An 18,797-nucleotide genomic window follows, 5' to 3' on the forward strand; every position below is an offset into this window, starting at 1 on the left:
AAATATGCATGTTGTCATTCATGTTTAATTGAAGAATCTTGCTGTGTAAGTAGTCTTGAAGTGTTTTTTTATTTGAGTCAACAGGGGGCAGTCAGGTATCAATTCCTCTTTTAGTTTTGCCATAGGATTAACAAAAGAAGTAAATACCGGAAAACCTGGAGATTTACCGAGCGACCCAGTTAGCTTTTCACATTAACAGCAAATTATCTTAAAGACAAACAATTCGTTTGGCAATAATATTTTTCAATAATTCTTTTTTTAATGTGTTCTTTATGAAGTCGTGTTTCGGGACTGAAATGAAGCGTAAATCGCGTCTTTGCCAGTCAAAATGGGCATGTCAATGTTGCTATTTTGATTAGCTATGCTAGCTAATGGTAAAAATGATTGACCAAACCTCATTTTAGCTCAATATTAATTTAAAAAAAGGTATACTTGTTATTTTAAGCACGTCTTGTTTTATTCGCCGCTTGATTAGCAATTACTCCAGTCAAGTCCTCAAAGGAGCCGACGATTTTTCAACCCTTTTGATGTTCGGTGTCGTAAGTACAATATATGATTACTTTAACTGTGATATTGTGATTGCCGACAAGACGTACTGCAGTGTCATCTTTTCATGCTGCACTCGTAGAGTAATGCCTGTGTTTATATATACTTTTCTATCTAAAATTCATTTGCATGTCTTTGACTACTTAGTTTCTGTCGTGGTCAAAGCCAGCTGTATATAAAAACGGGTTTTAATATTCTCATGAAAAACAAACTGTCAAGAAACCCAGTGGTTTATGAATAGATGTAAAATGTTTATCGTATTTGCTTCAAAAACATTTGTATGAATTTGAACAATTGGCTAAATACGTACTCTCCAAAGCTACATGTAGTTTAAAATTCTGTCTGTGCTGATCTGACATTCAATTCCATGTTTCACTCTGTTTCACAGTTACTCTTTTGCTCTTGCATTTACAGTTGGATTGGCACAAATCAGTCTCATGTCTGCTGAGGCGTCAGTCAGCAGTCATGCTGCAAACTCTGCCGAGTCTGCTGATTCCCACCCTGTTTTCCAGAGCATTGTTGAAGACAGACATAGGGGTCTGTTGGGCAGCAAATATGTCAAGTTAAATGTGGGTGGCTCGCTGCATTATACTACTGTCCAGACATTGACCAAGGAGGAAAGTCTGCTGGAGAGCATTTGCAATGGAGGAACCGAAGTGAACATAGATTCAGATGGTAAGTAGAGCTGCAATATTTTAATTATGACAAACTTAAATATTTTCGAATGTGGCCAAAAAACATTTAACTATTTTTCCCACAGGTCATATGTACTGTTGACCTGGCTTGCCAGACGCACTCACTGTTCCATATATATATCTGCCACAGGAATATTTCACAAGTTAATCTAGAAAATATCGATTTGAAACAGTTTTCATGGGAGAAAACTTAAAAATATGATACGTCTGTTAATTGGACGTTGACTTATCTCGTTACGTTATCGACCAATACACATTCAATCGTGAGTTTTCCCCCACTTATTAAATGATAGAATATTGTCAAGGAGTATTCAAAAATAAAATGATCAGGACTCACACAGATCCATAACTATTGAAATTGTACAATGAAAATAATTAATGTAACGGTTTGCCTCCGCATAGTTGAAACCGAAGATAATCAAAGCCAATGATTCTGGCACAGAGAGGATGACTCAATGTAAAATAGTAGTCAAGAATCGTTACGTGGATTAGAGGGGGACGTAAAACCTGGCTTTGTAATTTGAACCCTAACCCTCTATTTACCAAGTCTTGCGACTTATCTATTGAATACCTATCATCCTCAGCACATTGCTCCCCTTTTTAATATTGCAATTCCCCTTATTAAGCGATAATTAACCGTACAAATGCAACGCAGCACATATTTACTCACATAGGGCGCACTTAATAAAATTTTCCCCGAAGTAGTGCCTAATCAGTCGGTGCGCCTTTTGTATGTACTAAATTCAAGATTCTGTAGATGTCGCTGTATGACGCTGACAGCTTGACTGTCTGGGTACATTGCTTGCTGACGCGCTGTGTGCAAGGCGAATGCGCGTGTGCATATCATGCTTAAAGCATGACAATATTAGCAGTCGACGATGATGTTTTTGTCTGCTACCAGTGACCGAGATAATTCGGATTAGAGCCGAAATGGGTAAAACCAGGTCGGTTTTACAAAAAAAACTACTTTAAAAAAACATTTTTACCCGTACAAAAGTTGTTATACGGAGTACACAATTTGAAATGATCAAAATCCATATAAAATAAGGGAAAAAATTATAAGTTGACAGGTATGCTATTGGGACTTTTGTTTCCCTGAAAACAAACTTTCTCTTTCTGTGTAAGGTTGGGTGATTTTAGACCGAAGTGGCCGGCATTTTGGGATCATTTTGAACTTCCTGCGGGACGGCTCAGTACCGCTCCCTGATGACCACAAGGAACTTGATGAGATCCTAAAAGAGGCCCAGTACTACAGGGTCCAGGGTCTTATCCAGCACTGCATCACTGCCCTGCAGGTAAGTTGCTTGTATGTTGGAAAATTAAGGAACATGGATCAAGGCAATATCAGGCTAGGCCAATTTGATTGTTCAATGTTTATAGCTAGAGTCGCTGATGGTGTAGTAGTGGTACATTTATCCGAATGTAATACAGTACATCAGTTATTATTTACATGCTTGAGACAGATAAAGGACCGGTCCCAATATTTGTCATTTTGTCACATGTAGACAATAAAAGATCAATTTAAAATTGGAGATCCTTATTGAGCCTATATACAAGCAAAGGACAAGCCAATACACTTATTTTGAACAAACTTTATTTAGAGTTTTATCTTTTCACTTTACGTAATCAGTTATGCAGCTGCATCTGGAAGCTCCTTTACATTTTTTGTCATTTTAGAGCAGGTTTTTTCTTCTTTAAATCAGATCAAAAATAAATCTCATTCTTTCAACAAAATTTGATTGCAATCTTTTCTCAATTTTTTCCCCTATCTACTTTTTAAGGAGAAAATAAGAACAAAAGATAGAGATCTTAAAAAATAATCACTTAGGGCACTCGTTGAAGTCGTTTTTTTTTATTGATGCCGTCAATGGTACCAAAACATGAGGTTTCACAGCCAATCCTCCCGGTTTAAATTATTGTCAATTCCAGGCAATTTGTTAACCAAATATTAATTAATTGAATTATATTTTATCCCTTTTAGAAGCAAAAAGACATATTTGAAAGTGTCTGTCGCATCCCAATGATTACGTCAGCCAAAGAAGAGCAGAAGATGATTGCAACTTGCAGAAAGGTAAGGCAATGCTATTCTTCAACGGAATACTTACTGGAGAGTCAAGGCAAAAAAAGGCGTCTCCTGTTATCATGTCGACATGTCAGGAATAAATTACTTTTAGTTTTTCCTGCTTAATGTTTTGGGAAAAATATATTTTGCACCATTATTGACCAAATGTCCAAAGTGTCTGAGAATGTATTTTCTTTTCCTCTAGCCAGTTGTAAAGTTGCAGAACAACAGAGGAAATAACAAGTACTCCTATACCAGGTAAAATTACTATGCATCTTAAAGGACAAACTAATCATATGTTGACCACCATTAAATCATTGACTGCCACCGACAACATTTGAAGTGGGAGGACTGGTGCAATTGAACAGACACAACTAAAATAATTTTTGGGTGTTTTGTCTGTCCAGCAATTCAGATGACAACCTGTTGAAGAACATCGAACTGTTTGACAAACTTGTGCTTCGCTTTAATGGGCGGGTCCTGTTCGTGAAAGACGTGTTGGGTGACGAGATTTGCTGCTGGTCTTTTTACGGCGAAGGTCGTAAGATTGCCGAAGTATGCTGCACATCCATCGTCTACGCCACAGAAAAGAAGCAGACCAAAGTAAGTGCCACTAAGTTATTAATGAGAACAATTCCACCCTAAATATTTTATATAAGCACAATTTTAACACAGAATTTTAAGAAAAAATAGTCTTTGTAAAGCATATTTCATTTGGGTCGTCATGCCTGAGCCACCCAGAGAATTATAAAATACAATATAATTGGATTGGATAACTTTATTCATCCCGTATTCGGGAAATTTTGTTGTCACAGTAGCAAGAGGGTGAGGATGCAGAAATAGAAAATGCATTTTAAATATATAAATAAATAAGCGTGTTGCTGAAGTATATATATATACAAGTAAACATACATACACGTGTACACACATACATACACATAGATGTACATGCGTGCATACGGTAGGTCTTAACACTCGTTAAAGAGCCTGACAGCTGATGGGAGGAAGGATCTGCGGAAGCGCTCCTTCCTGCAATGCAAATAATGTACAACACTGTACTATAATTTTCAACTGGATATTGATACACAACAGTACTTTTACTCTGACACAATAAAAGTTCTAAAAGAGCATAAATAATTACATGGTTTGACAAGGGAGAAAATGCTAACCTATTATGAGAGAATTCTCTTATGATAGGAGTCACAAATGTAACACTTTTGTTTCAGTGCAGCTGTTTACGTGCACTGATTCCTTAACCAGAGTTCCTTTGTCAATCTTTTATTATCTTGCCCTCTCACTCACATCTTTGGTTTCAGGTTGAATTTCCAGAGGCTCGAATTTTTGAAGAAACCCTCAATATCCTCATTTACGAGAACGGCAGACGATCGGGTCCAGGAGGCTTACACCTATTAGATTCTAGGGGGTCCGGTTCTTCGATTGGCCAATCAGAAGAAGAGGGCGTAGTGGGTGACAGGCGAGTGAGGCGAATTCATGTCAGGAGGCACATAATGCACGACGAAAGAGGGCACGGTCAACAAACAGTATACAAGGATTGACAGCATGAAGACACACAGGCACGTTGCAACGACATGATCTATGAAATGATGGCAATAGCTCCATTGTCAATAGTCACGTGTTACAGCCCAAGTTAAGGTGTAACCCGAGAAAGGTGCAGATGTTTACATGTTTAATGATCGTGTACAGCATTTAAATAGGAAAATAACCTGGGACATAAAACTGGCAAAAATATGACATCATTACTCCTTGCCACCTACAATGTGGATGTTGATGTTATGTAGTGTTGCACCGATACCTTTTTTGACTCCCAATTTCGACACCCGGCTGTGTGGTATTGGCCAATGCCAATACTGTACCCAAAACAGATTTATTTGAAAACCTTTTTTCCTCTTAATACTTAAATGACTGTAGTCACTTGAATTGTAACGTAATTGCTATCAAGGCTTGGTCAGACACTGCTTAGTTAATTGTCTGCCAATGATGGTGTTAGATGTCCAATCCATTTGAAGAGGCAGGGTGGAAGCGAATGAACACCCTCTCACTTAAAATGGATTGGCCGTTTACTAGTGATAACTCATTTACTGCACAGCTGAAGGATGATTTGAAGTCTCACAATTGGACGTCTATCGCCTTCTTGGGAAGTGACAAAAGCATAACTGTCAAACTCAGCCAATTGCTCCCCTTATTAATGATTGCATTTCCCCTTATTAAGCGATTTAAAAAAAAAAACGTACAAATGAAACGTGCCACGTATTTACTCACATAGAGCGCACTTCAAAGTCTAAAATTTTCTCCAGAGGGGATGGTGTGCCCAGTCAGTATGCACTAAATTCAAGATTCTGTAGATGTCGCTGTATGACACTGACAGCTCGACTGTCTGGGCACATTGCTTGCTGACACGCTATATATAGTGAAAATGCGAACGTAAGAAAGGGGAATGCACATGCTTAAAACATGACAATTTTAGCATTCGACGATGACGTTTTCGTCTGCTACCAGTGACCGAGACGACCCGGATTAAAGCCGAAATGGGTAAAACGAGATCGGTTTTGCAAAAAAATGTACTTAAGAAAATCCCGCACAAAAGTTGTTATACGGCATAAACAATTTGAAATGATAAAGTATAAAATATGGGAAAAAACTTGAGTTGACGGGTATGCAAAAGCTGTTTTACTACAGCGGCTGTTGCTGGCGGCCATCTCATGGAGGGCGAACAGCATTTGGAAACTAGATCTCAAAAAGCACATATTGCACAGCATCGGTACATTATTTTTTGGTACTCCCTGATACTAATGACGTAATTTTAGTTTCGGTGCAACACTAATGATTTGCACTGGCAGCCTCTACTGTTTGAATTGATGCGAACACTGCTTGAGGTTTTGTCAGGTTTTTTTCTTTAAACAGTTAGAGTGGGTTACGTTTGTTTAGTTTAGATGTTAACACTGGAAGAACCTGGTAGCGATTTTGTTGACTAAGAATGAGTGTTGGGCAGCTCTAATTTTTTTATTTAAATTATTTCTGCTGTCGCTTTGGGATGTCATTTTTAATTAATTTATGAGCCTAATTTATTATGTATTTAACGTTTGTATGTAATCCCAGTGTTAACACAAATTCAAGGGGGTATGCATTTGCACTCAATGGCACACATCAGATTTTTAATGACTAAATTGTGATGTATTTAAGTTGGTGTGAAGGTGACTGTTGTTTTTTTCTGAGCCATGAATTTTACGTTTTGTGAGGTCTGATACCAAACCACTGATATTTTTGTTACAACTTACTGGCTTCGCAATGTTCTTAATACGTCCAATGTTGTATTTTTGTATTTTCTACAAAAGAAAAACACTTGAGTAAATTAGGAATATTCTGAGATGTTTTGTGCACAGTAACCACCCCTAATTCTAAAACACTGACCAATATGTCTCCCTTTTACCAATAATTACCCTATAACACAAGCACTACTTCACCTTGCAACATCCGTCCAATTGTGGTGAGAAATGTTCTGAATAAATGTGAAATTACAGTTTGCTAGTTGGTGTATTGTCTTTATATTATCGATTTCTGGAGGAATGAAATGGGGATGCTTTGCTCTCAAATTAGTAACTTACAGTTTTGGGACAATTTTCAGTTATTTCCTTATAAACCCACAGCTTAGCATTGTGCCTAGGGCACACAGAGAGACAAATGACCTTCCACACTCAAAATCATCCCGCCACCAGCGGGAATTGAGCCCACACCTGTCTGCACCAAAGTCAGCCGAGTAAACCTCTACACCACGAGGCAGCACAAAATTACTGTTCTAATATTCAAAAACAAGATCCACGTTATGAAATCCCCCATATCAATACATTTCACACATTACAATACCATCACTTCTTCCTGTGGCGGAAAAAGAGACATAAGACCAAAACCAAACAAGGGAAGGCTCAAATTGACAGAATAACAGCAGCAATTTGTGTCTGAACTGTCCCCCGACATAGCAGAAAAAAAATCAAGAGAGTCTTTAACAATGTTTCGGCAAGTTCACTCTGCACCGACAAGTCTGTAGGAATGGAGCATAGTGCATGGAAAGAACTCCCAGTGATCCTTATGCTTCTCCAAGTTACAACCAATGCAGGTCAGAAGATTGGAACACTGATTGACTTGACGTCTGACACGAACTACATTACCCACAGCGCTGCCAAGAGACTCAACCTCAAAAATGAGAAGATCACTCTATTTGTCCATGGTGTTGGGGGAAAGGTCCTGAAAGTAAAGACAAAAAGGTAAACGCTCCGAGTGAGAATCAAGACACCCACAGGGACTGAAAGAGCCCATGAACTCACCTGTTATGGCTTGGAAGAAATAGCCAAAGTACAGAGAACTATCAAACCTGAAGAACTGAAAAGGTTCCTCCCATCTTAGAGGACCTGCACAGACCAGAGCAGATTGAGCTACTCATCAGTCACCGGGAAGGACGCCTCGCACTGCAGAGGGTGAAAGTGATCGTAGACCTCGTCTTGTGGGACGGACCACTGGGAAAGACCATTGGCGGAACACACCCAGACCTCTTTGAGGAGGTGAGTGTGGCAGCTCGCACATCCAATACGCACTTTGCACGGTCCATGAGGGCCACAGCTGTGAAATACCAATAACTCAGTGCATCAGAGGAATTCAAAGCTGAAACCAGAAGAAGTACTGTTACAGACAAAGAATTTCTCAACTGGTGGAATTGGGACAATATTGGAGCAGCTTGCGAACCAAAGTGCGGAGGATGCAGATGTGGCAACTGCCAGCCAGGAGACAAGGAGATGACACCGAGCGAAGAAAGAAAGCTGGAAATAATCAGACAAGGCCTCACCTGACCTATGTCAACACTCACTGGGATACAAAATACCCATGGATTGAAGACCCTATTTCTCTACCCAACAACAGAAGCGGAGTAGAAGCCACCTTTCTGAGAACAGAAAAACAACTCAAGAAGGAACCCAAGTGGAAAGTGGCATACGCATCCCAAGTCCATGAAATGGTGGAAAGAGGAGCAGCAAAGAAACAAGTGAAGCAAATAAATGATAACCAATCGGAGGGGACCGGTGTGGTATGTTTGCCACTTGGTAGCACCAAACCCCCACTCCGTCACTACACCCGTGCGTCTAGTCTGGAACAGCAGCCAGAAGTTCAAGGGACTTGGCATGAACGATATCCTACTGAAAGGACCAGATGTCCTCAACCTAATTCGAGCAGTGCTACTCGTATTCAGAAGAGGACTCTATGCAGCATTTGGAGACATCAAGAAGATGTACAACTCAGTGTGGTTGGAAGAAGTAGAAATGCACCTACACAGATTTCTTTGGAGAGACACTCAAGACAGTGAACTTGAAGAGTATGCCATCACCAGAGTCAACATTGGCGACCGTCCAGGTAGAATCCTGGAGGAAGATTCTTATGTTGACGATGTGCTTACCTCCCATAACGACTTAGAAAAACTGGACAGATGCAACAGAAGGGTCGAAGAGATCCTGAAGGCAGGCGGATTCTTCCTCAAGCCCTGGCTCCAGTCAGGTCAAAGTGGGAGGGAGATGCTCACATCAGGAGTATCATCCAGCAACATTCTCATTCTACCAAACCAAAGAAGAGAAGATGACAAAGCTCTGGGAGTCGGCTACCTTGTCGAAAGTGACAAACTGTACCCGTTGACCTCAGTTAACTTCTCAAAGAGGAGAAAGAAAATGAGAGTGAGTCAAAACCTCCTGGAAGAAGAGGTGAGAGAAAAAAAACCTCCCAAACCACTTCTAAGCCAGGTAGCTAGCCTCTATGATCCAATAGGTCTTGTCACCCCCGCTAAACAGAAGGGTGCCATTCTGCTCAGGAGAGCTTTCCAAGAGGCTGGAACCAGCACAACCCGAGACACGTTGGACAAACCATTGTCAGAACAGTTGAGGGAAGAAGCAATCCAGTTTTTTGAAGAATACGTCCGCCTCAGCCACGTTACCTTCCACAGAAGCCTCACGCCACGGAACTGGACCCGAAAACCGTCGGTCATTCTCTGATGGAAGCGACCAGAGTTGTGGAGCTGTGGTGTACCTCAGATGGGAAACCGCAACAGGCATCAAAGTCAGATTCGTCGAGTCCAAGGCAAAACTCACACCACTTGACCAGAAGGGAGAACCAGTGAAAGCTGAAATATGTGGCGCTGTCTACGTGGCCCCGCCTCAGAAGATACATTGAAAATGCTCAAAATGCTTGTATGTCGGGGCACTCGTATGTTGAGGTGCCACTGTATTCTTTGTCAGTAGCAGGGATATAATTTTTGGTCACTTCATTGTCAGTGTCACCTCCTGCACAATAAGGGCCACTCTGATCGATTGTATATTTTGGATCATTTCCTGTTGATTTTAGCACATTTTCGAGTCATTCCTGTTTACTGGTGCCTTTGTGTTTATTTAATGATCACTCTCTTGATTTAAGGTCACTTGCTGATAAATTTTAGGCATTCTCGTGTCACTTTCTGTTAAATTTAGGGAAGTTTCAGTAAGTTTTTTTTAATTATTTTATTTATCTACTTGATTATTTATTTATTTATTTTCAACCTTTGTTGGAACCATACATTATAGATAAAAAGGAAAACGTATTCACCTGGATATGTTGAATTTTTGGATGTGTACATTATAGGAATTGGGAGGGGTGGAATATTGAAATTGTAAAAAGTTTTTGCAATTGGAAATAATTAGCGCTTTTTGTCGAGAGGAAAAAAGCGTAGTTTAGCTGCCATCGTAAGGAATGACATCAAAAGACAAGAAAAACAATGCAAACTATGTATATAACCAAAAACAGGCGATTTGTTACGTCACTTCCTGTACGTTTCTGCCGCCATTATGCAATAAATCCCGCTACAACTCAAAAAATGAGCGAAGACAGCGAGTCAAAAGATATACGCCAGTTTGTCCGGGGACAACTCCGTGATGAGCAAGATTTAAGGTAAATTATATGTATTCAAATATGCGAGAGACAAGCTGGTAAAATTGGCGTTTTAAATTTTGAGTCTAGGACACGTTATCACAGTTGTTGATAGTGACATTGTTAGTCATTGAATTAGTAGCGTGTTTACACCCACGCTAATAGTTTTAGAGACTTTTCACATATCAGTTGAATAAAGGGTGTCTAAACTTTTAACCAAGGGTGTTAATTCCATACATTGCCATAGTTCAGTTGCAACCGAAGCCTAGTAAAAACACAAAAAATCTCGTTGTCGTATCTACTCCGACATCGAGGTCTCACGTAGTATTCGTTGTCAAACGGGACGAAGTCAAATAATGACGTAATTAAAATTTTAAAAAAATGTGTGCATGTGAATCTGAGTCACCTGATTTTCATGATCTACTTGATACCGAGTCCTGATCTGATACCTCGGAAAATGTACACCTACATTTATTCAAGATTTAAAGTTTGTCCCATCTCATTTTCTGAACTGCTTTATCCTCATTAGGGTCGTGGGGGGTGCTGGAGCCTATCCCAGCTGATTCCGGGCCAGAGGCGGGGGACACCCTGAATCAGTGGCCAGACGATTGCAGGGCACAAGGAGACGGACAACCTTGCACACTCGCAACCATACCTAGGGGCAATTTAGAGTGTCCAATCAGCCTACCATGCATGTTTTTGGAATGTGGGAGGAAACCGGAGTACCTGGAGGAAATCCACGCAGACCCGTGGAGAACATGCAAACTCCACACAGGTGGACCGACCCTGGATTTGAACCCAGGACCCCAGAGCTGTGAGGCTGACGCGCTAACCACTCGCTCCACTGGGCCGCCTCGCGTGTATATTATATAAGTTATATATAAGTTTTCTTATATCCATGGGTTAATTTTGGGCTTCTCATTTACAATGAAGCCAAACAATAAGCAACAACAATTTCATTCATTTACAGTAACACCTTGAGATACAAGCTTAATGCATTCCGTATGTCAATTTACTCGCATCTCAAATCAATTATTCCCATAAAAATGAACTGAATACGAATTAATTCGTTCCCACCCTATTGAAAAAACACCAAAAGACAGGATATTACAATGGAAAAACATCTTGTTATTGGTTCTAATTCACCACCTACTCACTAAGTAACAAATACCAATCTAGTGGTTATGATCTTCAATACTAAAATGTAATAGCGACCACTAGATGTCTGCTAGCACTCCCAGTCTAAATGGAGTGAATTGAATTGAATGCCTTTTTTTCTCATTATACAATTACAATGAGATTTAAACCTTCACCATAAAGTGCACACAATAAGTAGTCAACATAAAGAAGTAGTCACATAAATAAATAGTCAGATAAAGAAAGTGACTAAACTGGTTAGCAGCCTACATAGTTTAAATGGAAGTGCATGATAAGATATTAGTTTTGATTAGGTCCTCCTAGGTGCAGAACTCGAGTTGAGTATGATGATGGCTCTTAAAAGTGTCAATGGGAGCCAATGAGTTGCATTTTAAAAACCTAATCATTTCTACCTGATTCATCTGAAAATGACAAGATCACATCAAATTTCCTATCACGTGATATGGACCGGTGGTATCCCTAAATTTAAATACTAGACGACCACTTGTAGATTAACCAAATCCAACTGATTCCTCACTGTCAAATATCATGTGATAATCTCATTGTTTACTGTGTGTAATTTTCTTATTATTGCATGTGCTTGTGTTATTCAGCTCGCTGACTTTAGGAATTTTAAAAAAGCGATATTTGGCCAATGTCGGAAGTGAAGTTCTAAGTTTATCTACCAAAAGTTTACTGAAACAAATAGTTCAAGAGGAACTGACGAACATGTTGGTATGACCATATTTTTATTTTAGCCATTTCATTTGTCTTTTATGAAAGCAAAAACACTTCAAAGTTGACAGCCAAATCTTTTAATCTGTCTCTTAGGAGAATAAAGAAAGTGATGATGTGGAGTCGGAGACCGAGGACTGTAACAGAAAAAGAAAAAGAAATGAGGAAAATGAGAGTGACGATGAGCATGTCTCCAAGCAAATAAAGTCCAGCTGTGGAATAAGTTCTAAATCAGGTGAGTTTATTGTTGACATTTGAACTATCTGAAACATTTACCAAAAAAAGTGATATTATTGGGTGAGCCTGCAAAATAACTTTGGACCCTAAGATGTCTTTTTCTCTCTCTCCACGTAATCGATTGCTAATAGGGTCCTCCTGCCAGCCATATATGACTAAAGCTTCATTCACACCAAAGTCAAATCGTTGCGTGACAATGCCTTGCTCGCAGTATGCTCATCTTGACTTTAATTGAATGCTTTTATTTGCCTTTATACAGACCTTACGGCACACAAAGTCGAAATCCGCATAGTTCCAGTCCGCAGAACGTATACAGTAATCCCTTGAATATTGTGGTTAATGTAGACCAGACATGGCCGCGATAAACGAAAAAACGCGAAGTAGGGTAACCGCCATTATTACTACCACAATGTGTTTTCGTGCTTATACAAGTACACAAGTACAATGAACAAAAAGTGTATATTTATTAAATATTACAGCTTTAAGCACATCAAAAGACTGTAATGTATTAATATTTAAATATAATGTGTATATATATATAATGTAAATACTTTAAATACTGTACTCAGTGAAAATAGTTCCTCTCCGCTTGATAAAAATCCCCCAAGACAGGTTAATGGGAATTTTAGTCCAAGTCCTTTGCCTTCTTGTGGCCATGGGTCCATTGTCTGTGATATTCGAGGGATTACTGTACTCGCCTGACTAAACGTGGGATGGAAAAATGTCAGGTAACAAAACGACCTAAAAAACCCACCATTGTCTGTTTCTTAATAATTCCGTCTAAACATAGGCTTTATTCTTGTTTTTTAAAGCATGAGAATTTGTAGATTAAAGCATTCCCACACATGATGATGATGATCCGCATTTCCAGTTAATCTTTGAATAAAAATGTCCGGGTAGGCATCCGCTTCCCAAAAAAATTGTTGGTGCCTGCTCCGGCCGTGGCCGGATCGCAGGGCAGTCCTCGCTCGCGACCGGCATGCACCACCATCCTCGCCGGCCAAAGTGTTCTGTTTCAGACAAGGCCGATTCCATTCGCCGTAACGTCACCCGTGACTCGCATTAAAAAAAAATATCCCCCTTTGTTGGTGTTCTCTGCCGTCCAATTCGCCAAGCAAGTTTTATTTTCAAACAAGTGCCACGGCGTAACGTCGCTTGGGGCTCACATTTTAAATTAAAAAAAAAACCCTTTGCTGGTGCTCTCCGCTGTCCAATTCTCTGGGCAAGTTTTATTTTCAAAAACTTAAATCGCATTATATTACCTTCAACTTGATAGGATTTGCAAAGCCTTTTGTTTTTTTTGTATGTGCGTTTCACCCAAAATTCATTTATTGCAGAATCGGAGGAGGAAGCGGATAGTGAAATCAAAGAATCTCCACAAAAGACAAATGGCAAGTCTGACAAAACCTCTAGAGATCAAAGTGATGATGAGGCCCAGAGTTTCTTCAATAAGAATGACAGCAGCTCTCAGTCGTCTGAAGAAAGTGTAAAAGGTAACTAACGGTTTTATTTTGTCAATCCTACTGTCCTCAATGCTGGCCACAGTAAAAATCTGTCCGTCGACCAAACGTCTTTCGACGAAACGTCCGGGTACCGTTTTTTTTTGTACGTGCGTTTCACCCAAAAATCATTTATTGCAGAATCGGAAGAGGAAGCGGATAGTGAAATCAAAGAATCTCCACAAAAGACAAATGGTAAGTCTGACAAAACCTCTGGAGATCAAAGTGATGATGAGGCCCAGAGTTTCTCCAATAAGAATGACAGCAGCTCTCAGTCGTCTGAAGAAAGTGTAAAAGGTAACTAACAGTTTTATTTTGCCAATCCTACTGTCCCCAATGCTGGTCACAGTAAAAATCTATGTCAGGGGTGACCAACTCCGGTCCTCGAGAGCCGCTATCTGGTCTGTTTTCCATATCTCCCTCCTGCACCACACCTGAATCAAATGATCAACTCATCAGCAAGCTGTCCTGAAGCTTGATACCGATCCCGATTATTTGATCCAGGTGTGTTGGTAGCGGGAGATATGGAAAACAGACCGGATAGCAGCTCTCGAGGACCGGAGTTGACCACCCCTGATCTATGTTGTTGAATGTAGAAGAAGCCATTTCTGCAGAGAAGCCGGACCATGATGATTCAGATTCACCTTCCCTGCCCTCTTTGGAAGATGAGCAGCAACCCAAAAAGAAAGAAAAACAACCCAATAAAAATAAGGAAAATGATAAAGATCCGGGGAAAATGAAGTCAACCAAAAAAGACGAAGGTGCCAGTAAAAAAGAGAAGGTATGTGAGCACTAGAATTGGACGAAAAATGGGTAGCATAGTAAAATATGGAAGATAATATTGCCTTTGACGATGATAGACATCCAATCATCCTTCTGCTGTGAATTTAAGAGTTCATCACTAGCAGAGGCCTAATCCACTCAAACTACGACTGTGGCAGCGAATTAACAAACCCAACCCTCCCACTTCAAACGGATTGGACATCAGCTAGTGGTAAACTAAATCCATTTGAAGTAGAAGGGTGGGACTGAATGAATGTTTGTTCATGTGCTGCCATTCTGCCCCCCATTTCAAATGGATACTTTTGTACTTACGAAATTAATTGGTTCCAAGACTTTTTTCGTAAGTAGAGGTCTACTTTATATGTACATTCACTAATTCGTTACACGGTCCTCACACAACTACCAACGAAACCCTTTAAAATTGGTCAAAGTGTCCCAATTTTATATGAAAGATTTGAGGAAACAGACAAAAATGAGAGAAAATTATAAGGAAATGATTTGTTAATGTCTTAAAATAAATAAAGCATATGAAAATGTGCCCGGCGCCACTGAAATATCTCCTCCGCGGCCGTTGTAGATGAAATGACCGTGTTTGTCCGCCAGATGGGGGCAAGAGCCTGTTCTACCAGGGCCGAAAGCCGTGCACTTTGTAGTACATTTTAGACTTACATGTGTCCTATGTGTGTGTGAAAATATGTGCCATGTTGCATTTGTACAGTTTTTAATCGCTTAATAAAGGGAATTCAAAATAAAATAATGAATAACGAAATGCATTTACTTTTTGGGGAATTTCGTAACTTGGATCTTTTTCGTATCTCGAGTCACTCATTTGCAAATAAAATTTCGTAACCTGAAACTTTCGTACCTATAGGCTTTCGTAAGTAGAGACATGACTGTATAGTTAAAATAATGTCTGCCTAAGATAGAGATTACTCTTCATTCAAATGAGTATACAGTAATTTAGATTTTTTTTCCCCCCAATTTGCTATTGGTACAGTACAATAGCAGCCAGGTGTTGGTATCAGCGGCAAAAAAGACATTGGCTCAACACTACTGCATTTTCACACCTATGGGACGCACCGCCTGAAAGGGTGCCTGCCTCAGTTGAGGGTGTAGTTTCAGTTTTTTGTCAATTGGAAAGGCGCTTTGTTTCAAAGGACGCGCTGCTATGGTTCTGCTAGCATGACACACGTTAGCATGCATCCTAGCGTATGTTTTAAAAAAGGCAACAGGTGCAAAACTGAGTTTGATTTTGTTTTATTGACGTAATTTGTATTCGCGAAAATATAAGTGAAAGTATTCAAACATCTACAAATCTGTCAAAATCCTCATCTTCTGTATCCAACATAGTGCTCGGCCTAGGGGGCAAATTCGTCAACAATCCTAGGTTCCCTCTCATTGTCAAGGGTGAGAGTAGTCGCCGCAGGGTTTTGTAATAGTGAGTTCAGCTTTGATGAAAGCTCAAACTACAACGCTCGCCGGCACTTTGGCCCAAGCATCGACAATGCATTCCAAATCATCACGTAACTCGCGCAACGCTGCCTGCCCGTATTTGTATGGAGGGTTAAAAGCACTACAAGCACACGGAAGTGAACTGCCTTGCCACTCGTCTGGGATGTTTTTAATGGAATTACCGCTTGCAGTACCATTTTAGAGAAAATTTTAGACTTAAGTGCGCCCTATAGGTGTGAAAATGCCATACTTATTAAATGTTATTACAAATGCATCAAGTAGACTAAAATTGACCCATGTGCAAATATGGTCAAATACAATTCATTACCTCTATTTTATGGACAAATACAATTTATTACCTCTTAATTCTTTTTGCAGGCAGATGACAAAACAGTCGTCAGACTGAAACGCTACATTTCTCTCTGTGGCGAGAGACGCAATTACAAGAGCCTCCTTGGCAACTGCAAGTCTGTTCGCGCCATGGTAGCTGTTTTAAAGAAGGAGTTGGAAGATCTTGGTGTTTGTGGTCAGTGAGGGTACAAACTAGGGGTGGTAACTTCTTGGTAACTCCCGAGACGATACGATTTGCATTAGAATTCCTCATGAAAATGACTATCTCACAATATGGTGGTGCAACAATTATTGATACAGGGGCCAGGCAATAAATTTACAATGGTTTACGTTACAATTATGGTAGAGGTAGATTGATATCTATACAGATAAACTTTTTTCTTTCACTGTCAGATGCAACCTATCCAAAACGATTGTCTTCTTAACAGATTGGAGAAAATTTCAGTGAATTTTTATTAGCTTTAGATCCCATAATTTGTTTGACTCATTCCCTGCCATTGAGATCGGTAGACGTCCAATCTACATAGTTTTTATCAAGAGAGAATTTCCTTCATTATTAACCTTATATAGTCTCGGTCTTGACCTGTTGACATCTTTGATAAATACTATACCGATACTATATATTTCATTTCTTAGAATTGGCTTCATTGACTTATCTTACACACAGGTCAGCCATCCATTGAAAAATGTAAAAAGGTACGACTAAAAAGGGAAAATGCTCGGGAACTTGCTGAACTGGATGCAAGAAACATCATTGAAAGTGAAGGTAAAACTCCTAGGATTACTTAAAAATCAAATTTCTGGAGAAATTGCGTGGGGTATGTATTCCTCTCCCATGGGTTACTTCTTGTAGATTTTCGGTCACTTAATAATATTGGGTCATTTTTGCGTCACTTGTTAACATATTGGCTGTCACTGGTGGCAAAATTTGTCCAATCTACTTTGTACTATGTTAATTTCTTCCTTCCCAGTTAAATGGATTTGGATGCTAGCAGTGTCAATAGTAGTAATGAAAGATTTCAGAAATTCCTTAGTTTCAATGACCAGGATGTCTGTCTTATTCAAGGGCAGTCAGTCAGTTAATTGTGGTTTATGTGTTCATTTTAAGTCCTACAAAAACATGATAATTCACTTCTATTGATAATCAACTCCAACCTGCACAAAATCTTCATTGATAGTAGTTCTTTCTTTTTTTATACAAAAAAACATTTATTGAAGTGACCCAAAATCAATAAAGTAATGCAAGATCAGCAGTTAGTGATCCGGAAATGCCCCCAAATCAACCGTAAGTAACTTGGAAAAGGCCTAAAATTTATAACAAAAAAGTGACCCACAAATTCATTGCCTGCCATTTTAAAAAATAGACATGACATTCATTTAAAGGGGCAGGATTGGCTGTGACTACTCATGTTTCAGTGCTATTAACGGTGCAAATGAACATTCGTTCATTCCTTCTTCCCAGTTAAAATGGATTGAACTTCAAGTGACGTCAATGGCATCTCAACAGTTAATATAAAAAAATGCCCCCAAATTAATAGGAAATGTCTGAAAATCTCCAGGAAGTCCCTGATGGTGAAATTCCTCACGCAGAAAAAAAACATACCCATGAAATTTCTCCATTAATTTGGTGTTTTCCGATGGTATTTTTCTGTATTTACTTGATCACTGCTCATCACTCAGGTCGACCGAAAAGAAGAGGAGCTTTTGCGCGACCGGAACAAAGTGTGGTTTCATATCAGCGATCAGTCAACTCGGACTCTGATAGCAATCAGGAAAGCAACATATCCCGAGGACAAAAAAGGACATCAGACTGGGCCAACCTGAAAGGAATCATCAGTGATGATGCAAGCAGTGAATAACGCATAGCTCTTCATGCAAATAATCTGATTGGGACAGTTCCTATGACATTATTTCAAAGTCAAGTTTAGTTCACTCACTTTGTAATACAGCAGTGGCCGCTGGTAATTCCCAAGCACCAAATAATATTATACCACTGATGATAAAATGATTTTATGAAAGTTGTAAAAATTGGAAATTGAAAAATGGACACGTTTGGAGATATTTACAGGAATAAAGTATTACATGTTTATAGTGAGCAATGGTCACTCATTTTAATTATTATTTATCATGTGAGATGAATTGTTCATTCATTTGTATGAGTGAGCGTGAACGGTTGTTTGTCTCCTTGTGCCCTCCGATTGGCTGGCCACCAATTCAGGGTGTCGCCCGCATCTGGCACAAAGTCAGCTGGGATAGGCTTCAGCACCCCTGGCAACCCTAGTGAGGATAAAATGGTTCAGAAAATGAGATGAGACAAACTAAAGTACAAAAAGTCCCTGAATTCTTTTG

The 18,797-nt window shown here is 39.6% G+C and overlaps 2 protein-coding genes across 3 annotated transcripts; both read left to right on the top strand.

The window, feature by feature from the left end:
- Positions 1-133: 133 nt before the first annotated feature.
- On the top strand, positions 134-6,849 carry kctd13 (potassium channel tetramerization domain containing 13). The gene is made up of 7 exons (XM_077618941.1): positions 134-539; positions 961-1,221; positions 2,367-2,536; positions 3,223-3,312; positions 3,509-3,561; positions 3,711-3,906; positions 4,620-6,849. Exons 2-7 carry the CDS (start codon positions 984-986, stop codon positions 4,857-4,859), a joined length of 987 nt encoding a protein of 328 aa, XP_077475067.1. The 5' UTR covers positions 134-539; positions 961-983; the 3' UTR covers positions 4,860-6,849.
- A 3,302-nt stretch (positions 6,850-10,151) lies between these two features.
- On the top strand, positions 10,152-18,543 carry hirip3 (HIRA interacting protein 3). 2 transcript variants are annotated; one of them, XM_077618939.1, is made up of 9 exons: positions 10,152-10,275; positions 12,006-12,126; positions 12,223-12,361; positions 13,701-13,856; positions 14,004-14,159; positions 14,459-14,643; positions 16,476-16,623; positions 17,116-17,214; positions 18,129-18,543. In XM_077618939.1, exons 1-9 carry the CDS (start codon positions 10,202-10,204, stop codon positions 18,305-18,307), a joined length of 1,257 nt encoding a protein of 418 aa, XP_077475065.1. In that variant the 5' UTR covers positions 10,152-10,201; the 3' UTR covers positions 18,308-18,543. The 2 variants fall into 2 exon arrangements, with proteins under 2 accessions (XP_077475065.1, XP_077475066.1); XM_077618940.1 differs by having other exon boundaries at positions 14,462-14,643.
- Positions 18,544-18,797: the final 254 nt, after the last annotated feature.

This window comes from Stigmatopora argus, chromosome 14 (assembly GCF_051989625.1).
Source record: "Stigmatopora argus isolate UIUO_Sarg chromosome 14, RoL_Sarg_1.0, whole genome shotgun sequence".
NCBI lineage: Eukaryota > Metazoa > Chordata > Actinopteri > Syngnathiformes > Syngnathidae > Stigmatopora > Stigmatopora argus.